The 13,055-nt window shown below is 41.6% G+C and overlaps 1 protein-coding gene across 1 annotated transcript; it reads left to right on the forward strand.

Moving 5' to 3' along the window:
- The first annotated feature begins 4,135 nt into the window (after positions 1-4,135).
- On the forward strand, positions 4,136-5,195 carry LOC147880153 (uncharacterized). Its single transcript, XM_087371164.1, has one exon. It carries the CDS (start codon positions 4,358-4,360, stop codon positions 5,021-5,023), a length of 666 nt encoding a protein of 221 aa, XP_087227290.1. The 5' UTR covers positions 4,136-4,357; the 3' UTR covers positions 5,024-5,195.
- The last annotated feature ends 7,860 nt before the right edge of the window (positions 5,196-13,055 follow it).

Genomic DNA, 13,055 nt, shown 5'->3' on the forward strand with positions numbered 1-13,055 from the left:
CCACATCATTTGCAACTACCTACTGCCTCAATCTGTGTGTGTGTGAGTGTGATTTCACCCAAAAAAAAAAGTATGTGTGCACGCGCTGTTGAGATATCAAGCTCCACTTGTGATATGCCAGGGTGACCGTTGTGCATTTATGTCACCGACTTGTTAGCTGTAGATGCAGTTGGTACACTGCCCATGAATAATAGCTTAATGACAGCTATCTTTATGTACTCTAGTTAGTGGCTCAGTTAAAATGCCACCTAGGTTAGCTAAGTTTGGTTTGAGACCCACATATAGGGTTCACCTATTCCTTTTGTAATTAGAGAGAGTTCTTTTGGCTTTCACAACTAAGAAGAGGAAAACTGTTTTTAGCCTCCACCTTTGTGTGTATTCCCCCATTGTGTATGTGAGAAAGCTGCAAATGAGACTCCTTACTTCTCTCCCACTCTCTTCACATCGTATCAGAGCTTGGTTCATGGTAAGGAGCTCAAGAAAGCAAACCAAGTTCACGGTGTCTTGGTAAGAGGATCAGTGTTTCTTTCCTTTTTCAAGTTTGGGAGCAAATCTCTACAGGTAGCACAACCGGAAAGTGCAAGAGTGCATTGTCTCAGATTGGGACGCCCTTCGTGGTGCAGCGAGAGGGTAGTATATGCTACGAGACATGGCAAAGCCCTCTGTGACATTCTTTTTTCAATTTGAGGCCTTTTCAGGGATCATTTTGGTGGCGGAAGTTTTCTACAGGCACTCAGAAAAGTGCCCTCTTTTTGCTGTGCGACCACTATTCTGCAAGTTGGTGAACAATTACTGCAGAAATTGCATCGTATGCCTGTGCGCAGAGATATTGGGAGTGAAAGAATCATTCTTATTGCCTATTGATGTATAATCGTCACTAGGAAGTGACTATGTGGTCAAATACCACTTTCGTCAGTTTTGCATATTTGCCCTTGTGAGGTAGAAGTTGTGTTTTTTGCAGTAATAGAATATTTTTACAGTGTTTTGTAATGGCGTCTGATGCTCTTTCATAGATTGTCATTGAAAAGCTTGACAATAACAACTTCCAAGCGTGGAAGTTTAGAATGACGAATTTCCTTAAGGGAAAAGGCTATTGGGAGTTCATTACTAGAGCTGAACAAGAACCAGTTATTCCTAATGTTCCCAATCAACAGGAGTTGTAGGCACTTAAAGGATGACATGAGAGAGCCAGAAAAGTTATGTATTGGATGTCTATCAGTATTTCAGATTCTATGATTGTGCATATTCAGGAATGCAAGCACGCTGAAGGAGGCGTGGGATACTTTGACAAAAATGCATAGCACAAATACGCAAGCCAGGAAAATGCAGCTCAAACAAGAGTTGCATAATGTGCAAAGAGAAAATATGAGCATCAATGACTACCACATGAAGGTGAAGAAGATTGCAGATGCACTTGCTTCCATTGGGTCGCCAGTGGAAGATGATGATTTAGTTTATGTGACCTTGAATGGTCTAGGAAAGGATTATGCACAATTCCGGACATCCATTGCCGTCCGTGAAAAATTTCCTGATTTTGAGGAGTTGATTGCTCTTCTAATTTTTGAAGAGCAGAGAAATGGTGGTGCATCTTCTTCAGGAGGAACTTCCAAGGAAGCTGTCTTTTACTCAAATGTTGATGGAGGTAGAGGTAGAGGTAGAGCAGGCCGATCTACCATGGCAGAAATCAGAATATGCAGCAAATTCAAGAAAACCTCACCTATGGAGGAGGACGTGGTAACTTTAGAGGCAGGGGGAGCCAAAGAGGTTTGGTCAATGGCAGGGAGGCCAAAATGCAAACAGCAATGTTGAATGCTATTACTATGGTAAAATGGGTCGTATGGTTAAAGACTGCTATAAAAAGTAGAATGACATCATGACTAGAAAATTGCAGTAAGGCAATTATGCATCCTCTAGTAGACAGGGTGATGACAGAAAGAGCATTTGTTTATGGTGCAGCACATGACCAATTCTATGACAAGTGCAGAAGAAAGCAATGATGTGTGGTATGTTGACTCAGGTGCGTCAAACCACATGTCACCGACTTGTTAGCTACAGATGCGGTTGGTACACCGCCCATGAATAATAGCTAGATGACAACTATCTTTATGTACTCTAGTTAGTGGCTCAGTTAGTATGCCACCTAGGTTAGCTGAGTTTGGTTTGAGACCCACATATAGGCTTCACCTATTCCTTTTGTACTTAGAGAGAGTCCTTTTGGCTTCCACAACTAAGAAGAGGAAAACTGTTTTCAGCCTCCACCTTTGTGTGTATTCTCCCATTGTGTATGTGAGAAAGCTACAAGTGAGACTCCTTACTTCTCTCCCACTCTCTTCACATGCGCACGCTTAGGCAAAGTGCTATAAGCCATAGTTGGATGTTTGAGAGAAGTGAAGAGGGTTGTGCCGAAGTTGTGCCTTAAACATATTAAACTTAGGAGTTTTATATTGGGTGGACACATTGTGTGTAACATTGGCATGAGTGCATACGATAGGTCTTCTAAGTAGTGAGAGCTCGATTAGAATCTAGCTAAAGGCTTTTTGAAGGTGTGGAGCCTCCATGAAAGCCATGTCTTAGTTCAAACACTAGATGAATATAGTCAATTCTACCATTGAGTCATGCATCAATACAATAAATCTACTTTATGTGTGGTGTCTGTGAGTACATAGATTTGCAATTTTAAATGCAAAGTGCAATTTCATTTGGTTCCATAAATTTACTTTCACGTACGTGGGGTTGAAGAAAATTCATGTAATTTATTTCCTCCCTTAGATGCATTTGAACTATGGTACTCTACATTGTGTGTGTACATAGAATTTGTAGTCTTGTTTTACAAGAAGATGAAAAGCATAAAAGTTAATCTTGTTTTGGAGTGACTTTATGAACGAGTTACAAGTGTTAACAATAATTATACTCATATGACACGGGTAATTGAAAGGGAAATTAAGCATTAATGATTTGCAATGTTTGTATTGATTTGGATATTTTTTGTAAAATTGCCTTGGATTTCTATGTACTACATATTGTTTATTTGCATGCGTGTTGGGAAAGAAAGTGGCAATGGTACATTGATACTTAATGTCATATTATGAGCGGTCTTTAATGAATGGAATCAATGTGAAGGTTATAGTTAGCTTTTGGCATGTAACACAAATATTAAACGATTGTGTAGAATGTATAGTGTTAACCATTGTGTAGCATGAGGAAAGAATATGGTGCAGAATATATGCAAGCATGTAAAAGTTGTGAAGGTTCAATATCAACTTCTTATATAGGGTTGTATTGCCATCTGAAAGTTTAATTTTTGAGTTAAAGTGTCTGATGGCTTTGTGTTATGTTTCAAGTGAGATTCGATGCTCGACAACATAGGTGTAAAAGTGTGTAAGTTAGTTTTGAATATTTAGTTCCTCAAGCATGTCTTGTGAAAGTTGTGCTCGTCTTAGTAGACCGAAACAATCCGTGTTTGGGCTAGTGAAACAATTTGTTTAAAAAAGGACCAACAACACATTACCTTTGCAGGCAACATGTGGCCAAACAACGCGCTACCACATGCCTTGATCACAAGACACTACATGGCGAAAAGGTACATTCATTTCCCTTTAACCTGCATGTGCAAGATTCGAACCTTTGACTTATTTCATATAGCCATAAGTTCTTACTGTGCAAGTAACCCACGAACCTTGGAGCTCAAACGTTACCATATCTAAATAGTCCTCAAACCCTATGAGGGTATAAATGCCCATAACTTTTGATGGAGATCTTGTATTGAAACAGTTTAAGAGTGAGGATTTTATCTCATTCTGTGTGGAATAAGATTTTTTTGTGGAAAGAGTACAAGGTTCATTTGTGGATTTCTAAGGTGTGTAGTTTTATGTCGAGCATCAATAATTGCTTTTTCACTATCTCCCAATCTTTTAATAAAGTAGCCTTGTTTATGGGAGGATAAGTTATTATAGGATGCGTCAATCACTTGAAGGAATATACATTAGAATTCCAAATTAACACTTAGAGATATCTCTATGGTAGAATGAGATATCTCAAGTGTTAGTGTCACCACAATGAGCCCAAGAGCTTGGAAGCAAAAAGCCCGTGGAAAGTGGCCAGGCAATCAGCAAATAGATTTGTGTAGAGAAGACGAGAGAGAGAGAGAGAGAGAGAGAGTGGGATTCTTCCTGCAATGATATGCTACTCTGTGGATGGCAGACAAATTTGTACGATCCAATTGCTGTCTGGATGAACCCTTTTTCTGTGCGTCGCCGTTGCTACCATTCACGCGAGGTTATAGTTGAAGATTGCGCTGATCCAACCTTGAAGCGGCCCTGCGATAAGAGTTTTTTGTCTTCAGCTCTAGATCTAGTTCATGGACAAACACACGGCCGTAGAAATTGCCGGAAGAAACTTCTTCATCTGTGAGCACGATGATGTGGTCGACCCTGTTTCTGGAAATGCTCTCACGGGAGCCTGGATCTGGGATTGCTCGTTTCTCTTAGCAGAGTGGTTGGCCTCGCCCGTCTGGCCTCCCGGATGCTTCCAGGGGAAGCGAGTTGTGGAGTTAGGAGCGGGGACTGGCCTTCCCGGCATGGTGGCTGCTGTGTTGGGAGCAGAGGCAGTGGTAACGGATCGCCCGGGCTTGATTCCGGGCCTCCTGAAGAACGTCGAAGGAAATGGGCTGAGCCAGCTTGTGAGAGTGCAGGCCTTAGAGTGGGGAGACCATTGCTCTGAGTTAAGCCCTCCGGTCGATTTCATTCTCATGTCCGACGTTCTCTACGATGTGGACGCCATGCCTAAGCTGTGCGACACGCTTCTAGAGCTGAGCGATGCTGGCACGCAGATGTTGTTGGCCTACGAATTGCGTCTGGGCACCAGCGAGTGCTTTGAGGTGATGTGGGAGAGGGGGTTGCTGTTTGCGAAAGTGGGTCAAGAAGAGCTACCCGCTGCCTGGCAACACCGGGACGATGTGGGCATTCTCAGGTTGCGATTCCATGACTCTCTACTGGGATCTCACACTCTATTTTCACAAGTTTGATCTGCCCTCTTCTATATGTATATGTGTATATATACATCAGTGGTGTATTGAAGCAAGCATGTCGCTTGGATGCATGACTCAAATCTGGTCTCTCTCCCTCCCTCTCCCACTCTCTCTCTTTCCCTCCATATTGATGCAAACACTTCCTAATCTCATCTAGATTGCCCCCCCTTCCCACAAATTAAAAAGTAAAATTAGTGTCGATGAAAGATCATTGCCAAGCAGTGTGATAAATTGTAGAGAGACAGTCACGACATGCCTTCATCAATGGTTTAGCTGGACTTCAACCCATGGCCTCGCCGTATTCCATGGGAGTAGCGAATGGCTTGCAGTCATCTAGATGAAACTGCTTGAGTGTCCGCTAAGTGTAATTGCCTTGAGAGAGTGTGACCATCGTGCCACCCCTCCATATTTCTATCCCAAGAACATCATGAAGGTTTTCGATATCCTTCATGTCTAACATGAAAGTGAGTTGATGCTTGGATTTTGAAATTTGACGTCTATTGAAGCCTGCGTTGTGATCAAGACATATCTTATGGCTGAAATCAAAATGCTAGGAAATAATGATGAATCCTGGCATTCCATGTAAAGGGGTGCATTTCAAGGGTAAGCCCCTTCTTTGTAAATCGTAAGGCTTTAAAATGAACCTTTTTTCTATACAAACGTATGATTTCTTTTCCAATTTAAAAACTATTTTTGTAAATAATTTTTGGAAAGAAATTTATTAGTTTTTGCTATTAAAACACCCCTTCTATTGACCACGTGTTCTATATGTACATATGATGAATGTTCCCCCCAAGAAAGTGACTTCTTCGACGTATAGACTTTGTGTTTCATCCCACTAACAGCATACCCTAGAGATTGTGTCATGTAGATCTCTTCATCCAAAAAATAACCAAGGAAGGCATTCATCACACTCATCTGGTGGATGGGCAGTCCAAGTGAGAGGTAAAAGCTATGAATGTCTTGTGTCTGTGGTCATGTTTGCAACAAGTGCAAAGGTCTCTTCCTACTTCATGCAATAGACTAGAGCATATCCCTTGGCTACCAACTTGGCCTTGTATCTAACAACCTCTCCATCTTTGTGGATCCATTTGCATCTTACGGGCTTCTTCTCTGAAAGGAGATCTGTCAAGGTCTAAGTTTGGTTTTGGAGAATAACATCGTACTTTTCATCCATCACGTGTTGGCACTAAGAGGCTCTCAGTACTTCACAAAGTTGCCCTTGTAGGTCCATTTCATAGTGCCTTTCGGCGATGGATCTTTAGAGATCAGAGGTGGAACTCTTTGGGATGTCGGTTATGACTATGGTAGTGTTTGTATCCATTATGTTAAGAACCTCCTCTTTGCCTTTACTCTAAGTGGTCATTATAGATTGTGCACTATCATACGTTGTAGGCAAAAAGTTCCATTTTATGATTATCACTAATGGCTACCATTGAATAGATATATAGTCAGACTCAAAGTACGATGAAGCCTCATCAATGATAAGATCCCTAGATATGTTAGTCACTATAGTTTGATTGAATCATAGAGCCTGTATGCCTTTGATTCTTCAAAATACCTTGTGAAGATGCACTTAATTTTCTTAACATCAAGTTTATTCTCTGACAAACATCTTTTTGAATATACACTTGTGGAAGTCATGTACCATGTTTATTTTCTTAAGGGATTCAAGGCTTTGATGGTACTCAAGTAGGCATCCTAACTGTGATGATGAGATGCTAGGGCTCTCTAAGTCAGAATGGCAAAAGATAGCTTAAACATATAGTCAAATTTAGCATCTTGAGCAATGATGGACTTGGGACTCTACTGTGTATCCCTACATGTTGCATACAACCTCCATGTCACTGTTGGCCATTTTTTCAACAAAGAGAAGGTCCTATACCATGGTGAAGACAACCTCCATATCCCTCTTGGCCATTTGTTGAACAAAGAGAAGGTCCCGTACCATGTTGGGGACATAGAACACATCTCCATGCAGGGCTAGATTCCCGATCCCTTCAATTTTTGAGATGTAACATCACCCATCACAATGTTCTCTCTTGGATTCCTATTAGGGTGGAGGTTAGAGGACCCTTCCCTTTGAGGGTCATGTGTTTGCTCACACCGAAGTCGCAAACCACCACGTGTTTTCACCCTTTATTTTTGACTTTGTTAACATCCACAGAGTACAGCCACTGAATGCAAGGTAATCGGAAAGTAAAGGTGACCAGGTCGAATGATCTACCTCAACGGACAAGCTCAAGGGAGTTTGATCCCCAAATACACCAAGATCAGTGATTACAAGCAATATGCATGCACAGAGAAGGAGTATAGCTCAAACTCAAGGACTTTGATTCCCAAATACCAAAGTTTGCTCCAAAGTCCAAGGATTCAAGGATTCTAGTCACAGGTTGTATGTTCCAGCTACCACCACCAAGAACAAGGAGATGCACTCTTCAGTTCCATGTCCACAGAAGGAGTTCCATGTCCACCAAGAACAAGGAGTACAGCTCAAACTCAGGGAGTTTGATGCCCAAATATCTTGAGACAGGGTTACCGTTGATTGTCTCGCGGAAGCTGAGCCTCGCCACTCCAGGTTTTGAGCCTCATGCATGGGGTTTGAACCACAAATAGGTTAAGGTGTGAGGGCACTCAGGGAGTTTGAGCCCCAAATCACCTAAGCCTAGGAGGTGCGAGGCTAACACAAGTGCAATTTGGGAGCTAGTCAAAAACACCTCCTAACACCAGGCTTGTCCCAAGCACTTTAATATGGTTAACACAAGCACTATTTCTGCTAGTAGGGAGGGATGGTAAGAATAGCAATATGCCTTGGCACCCTACGGGCCTAAGAGCCCTTGGTTGTAAAGAGAGAGAGAGTGCTAAAAAGGGTTGGCCCTCCCTTCAAAAGGTGACTTGTATAAAAGACCTAATGGTTGACTTTGGTCTTCATTGTTGTTTGCACCAAGTTGAATACAAGCTCCCTCTTCTCTTCCAAGGGAGTGTTTTGGGTGTTCTCTTGTTTCCTTCATAGCGCCCTTGTGGTTGTCACTCTATCCCCCTTCACCCCCTTCTCCCCCTTCCCCTCCTCTCTCCTCCTCCCTTCCTTCTCCCTCTCCCCTCCCCTCTTCCTCTACCCTTTCGCTTGCGTGAAACCACATTGCAATAATCCAGAGGCCACTTTCGTGACACTTGCGGATGACTTGTGCTATGCATTGCTCTCACAAGGAGTAGCTAGGAGTAGAGACTCCGTCATCATATCTTCAACATCCCCACTGTGAAGAGAATGGGAGAGAAGCAAGGAGTCTCACTTGCAACTTTCTGACATACACAATGGGGGAATACACACAAAGGTGGAGGCTGAAAACAGTTTTCCTCTTCTTCTCAGTTGTGAAAGCCAAAAGAACTCTCTAAGTACAAAAGGAATAGGTGAACCCTATACGTAGGTCTCAAACCAAACTCAGCTAACCTAGGTGGCATAGTAATTGAGCCACAAACTAGAGTACATAAAGATAGCTGTCATCTAGCTATTAATCATGGGTGGTGTACCAACCACATCTACAGCTAACAAGTCGGTGACATAAATGCACAATGGTCACCGTGGCATATCACGAGTGGAGCTCCATATCTCAACACTCCCCCTCGAGCTCAATCCCAATTCCTACACCAAGCAGGTCTCTGAACTTGTGCAACTTCTTTGCACCCAATGCCTTCGTGAATATGTCAACTACCTGATCCTCTGTGCTGACATAAACTAGATCAATAAAACCTACTAGAACCTTCTCCTGCACATAGTGATAATGCACCTCAATGTGCTTTGTTCTAGCATGATAGACTGGGTTATTTGCCAAGTGTATACTACTCATGTTGTCACAATAAATGACAACTTGCCCATCTATATACTGATGCATATCATAAAGTAGCTTACGCAACCAAGCTACCTAGGCAACTGTAGGCTATTTCTTGCTGCTCCAAGTGACTGCAACACTCCCAAAAGAGAACACATATCCATGGTAGATCGTCTATTAGAAATACTACTAGACCAATTAGCATCAGTGTATCCATGCAACTGTATCTGAACCCGAGTCTCATAAAATAGTCCATACTGTAATGTGGACTTCACATACCTCAGTATGCATCTAGCTGTATCCAAATGTAGTTTCCTTGGAGCCTGCAGAAACTGACTTACCAACCCAACATCATAGCTCAGATTTGGCCTGGTAATAGTCATATAAATCAAACTTCCTACCATGCGTCTGTACATAGTAGGGTCTTCTAGAAGCTCACCTACATCTACGCTCAACTTCACATTCTGCTCCAAAGAAATTGAAATATGCTTACAGCCTGTCATCCCATATTTAGACAGCATGTCCAATCCATATTGCCTCTACAAGAGTCATATCCCACTTGTGGATCTAATCACCTCAATGCCCAAGAAGTAACACACCTCTCCCAAATCCTTCATCTCAAACTTATGCTTCAATAGCATTTTCACATGAAGGATATCTTCATCATTATCACATGTGATGATCAAATCATCAACATAAATGACAAGCAGCATAATACCTTTCTCTGTTTTTCTCACATAAAGTGAGAAATCTACCTTGGAAATCTGAAAACCAATAGTGACCTGTCCTATCTTGTCAGACCATGCTCTAGGTGCTTGCTTCAAGCCATACAAGGCTTTCTTCAACCTGCAAACAAACTCAGGATGAACGGCATGAACATAACCTGGTGGCTGCTCCATATAAACCTCTTCTTGCAAATCACCATGCAAGAAAGAATTCTTTACATCCATATGATGTAAAGACCATCTCTTTGATGCAGCCATTGCAATGACTACTCTTACAGTTGCCATCCTTGCAATCGGACTGAATGTTTCTTGATAATCAATGCCATATGTCTGTGCATACCCCTTGACAACTAATTTTGCCTTGTATCTATTCACAGAACCATCTGCATTGTGCTTCACCTTATAAACCCACTTGCAGCCAATTGCATTCTTGTCTTTAGGCAAAGGCACCAATTCCCATGTAGCATTTGCTTCCAAGGCATCCATTTCTGCATCCATGGCTTTCTCCCCTTTTTCTTTTCCCATGGCTTGCTCAAAAGAAGTGGGTTCTGGTTCATGTATCACTTTGACCATATAGGCATAGTGAATGGCTGTAAATCCATCATATTTCAGCCTATCCAGAGGATGCCTAGCTCTGGTAGACCTGCGCAAAATAGGCTCACTACCAGGTGTTCTCAAAACATCCCTTGTCTTCCTTACTCCAGGTGTAACAACATAAGGAATACCCAACTCATCATCAAGGCTCTGTTCTGAGTCACTGGATTCACCATCCACATAAGAGTGACTTGCTTTCACATCAACCAAGGGCTGATCTACTTTCTCTTTTCCTTTTTGTGATACTTGCATACCACTATCTGCATTGCTTTGAGGAGATACTCCTGATCTCAATCTGCCTGTCCATGGTGAAGTATGTGAACCACTACTAAAGGACACTATAGGTCCACTAATATTTGTGACTGCTGCTGTGAATTCTGTGCAGCATTACCATTTTGTGCATCTACATCATCAATCACATTTACTAGTTTATACCAGCTGCTCATCTCATAAAAGACAACATCTCTTCTCATTGTAAACTTACAAGTAGAAGGGTTATAGCATTTATATCCTTTCTGCTATAGAGAATAACCAATAAAGATGCACTTCTTAGCTTTTGGATCCAACTTGAATCTCAACATAGGCAATGCAACCAAAAACTTTCAAATGAGAAATATCTGGTTTCCTACCAGTATAGCTCTCCTCTGGCATCATGCCATGTATTGCTGCAGTGCGAGTTTTATTCATTATGTAGATTGCTGTAGCAACTGCTTTGAAATGCCCAAACTTTCTGCTGTAGTCATGAATGAAAGTGACAAAATAATGACAGCCTCCAATAGATGCAGCTTTAGTAGTCCACACATCAGAGTGGATTAATCCCAATGGCCTCTTACTCTCTTGAACATGTCTAGGAAATGGTTTCCTTGCCTATTTTCCAAATTGACAGGCTTCACATACCTTATGCATTTCTGCAACCTTGAACTTAGGCAATCCTGCAACAATATTTTGGGCCTGCATTAATTTAAGTCGTTGTACATTAACATGACCAATGCGTTTATGCCAGATATCAATATCTGCAAGTACACCGGTACCATGTGCAAACATTGCTGCACTGAATTCAGGCATGTCCACATCCAAGGTAAACATCCTGCCCTTCTTCTTCCCTTTCGCTATCAAGCAACCTTTATTTTTCATATCCTCAACAAAGCATCCATGAGGATTAAATCTGACCTGCAAGCCCTGCTCAACCATTTGACCAACAGAAACCAAGTCTATGCAGGATGGGAAAAAGAAATGCCTATCTGATGTATTTTTGAATATCACCAAGAACCTGGTTTCTTTTGGTCAAATGGTTGAGCAGGGCTTACAGGTCAGATTTAATCCTCATGGATGCTTTGTTGAGGATATGAAAAATAAAGGTCGCTTCATAGCAAAAGGGAAGAAGAAGGGTAGGATGTTTACGTTGGATGTGGACATGCCTGAATTGAGTGCAGCAATGTTTGCACATGGGACCGGTGTAGTTGCAGATATTGATATATGGCATGAACACATTGGTCATGTTAATGTACAGTGAATTAAATTAATGCAAGCCCAAAACATTGTTGCAGGATTGCCTAAGTTCAAGGTTGCAGAAATGCATAAGGTATGTGAAGGCTATCAATTTGGAAAATAGGCAAGGAAACCATTTCCTAGACATGTTCAAGAGAGTAAGAGGCCATTGGAATTAATTCACTCTGATGTGTGGACTACTAAAGCTACATCTATAATTTGAGGCTATCATTATTTTGTCACTTTTATTGATGACTACAGCACAAAATTTTGGGTGTATTTTATGAAAAAGAAAAGTGGTGTTTAGGCATTTTAAAGCTTTTAAAGCTATGGTTGAGAAAAAACAAGCCTACAAATAAAATGCCTAAGGTTAGATGGAGGGGGAGTGTACCTCTCAAATGAGTTTGCAAGGTTCCTGCAGGAGCATGGCATAAAGCAGCAATATTCATGCAGTCATGTCCCACAGCAAAATGGACTTGCAGAAAGGAAAAACAGGCATATTGGACAGGTATCTCATGCCATGCTCAACGAAAAAGATGTGCTAGATTATTATTGGGCTGAAGCAGTTGCTACAGAGTCTACATAATGAAACAGGACTCCCACTGCAACAATACATGGCATGACGCCAGAGGAGAGGTATATTGGTAGGAAACCAGATATTTCTCATTTGAAAGTTTTTGGTTGCATTGCCTATGTTCATGTGCTAGATGCATTGAGATCCAAGTTGGATCCAAAAGCTGAGAAGTGCATCTTTATTGGTTATTCTCTGCAGCATAAAGGGTATAGATGCTATAAACCTTCTACTCGTAAGTTTACAGTGAGCAGAGATGTTGTTTTTTATGAGATGAGCAGCTGGTATGAGCCAGTAAATGTGATTGGTGATGTAGATGCACAAAATGGTAATGCTACACAGAATTCACAGTAGCAATCAGAAAATATTAGTGGACTTGTAGTGTCCTCTAGCACTGGTTCACAAACTTTGCCATGGACAGGAATATTGAGATTAGGAGGATCTCCTCAAAGCAATGCAGATAGTGGTATGCAAGTATCACAAAAAGGAAAAGAGAAAGTAGATCAGCCCATGTTTGATGTGAATGCAGGTCACTCTTATGTGGATGGTGAATCTAGTGGCTCAGATTAGAGCCTTGATGATGAGTTGGGTATTCCTTCTATTGTTACACCTGGAGTAAGGAAGACAAGGGATGTTTTGAGAGCACCTGGTAGTGAGCCTATTTTGGGCAGGTCTACCAGAGTTAAGTATCCTATGGATAGGCTGAAGTATGATGGATTTACAGCCATTCACTATGCCTATATGGTCAAAATGATACATGAACTAGAACCCACTTCTTTTGAGCAAAACATGGGAAAATAAAAATGGGAGAAAGTCATGGATGA

Source organism: Dipteris shenzhenensis, chromosome 32, assembly GCF_047967505.1.
Source record: "Dipteris shenzhenensis isolate YYH24624 ecotype China chromosome 32, Dip_SZ_1.0, whole genome shotgun sequence".
Taxonomy (NCBI): Eukaryota; Viridiplantae; Streptophyta; class Polypodiopsida; order Gleicheniales; family Dipteridaceae; genus Dipteris; species Dipteris shenzhenensis.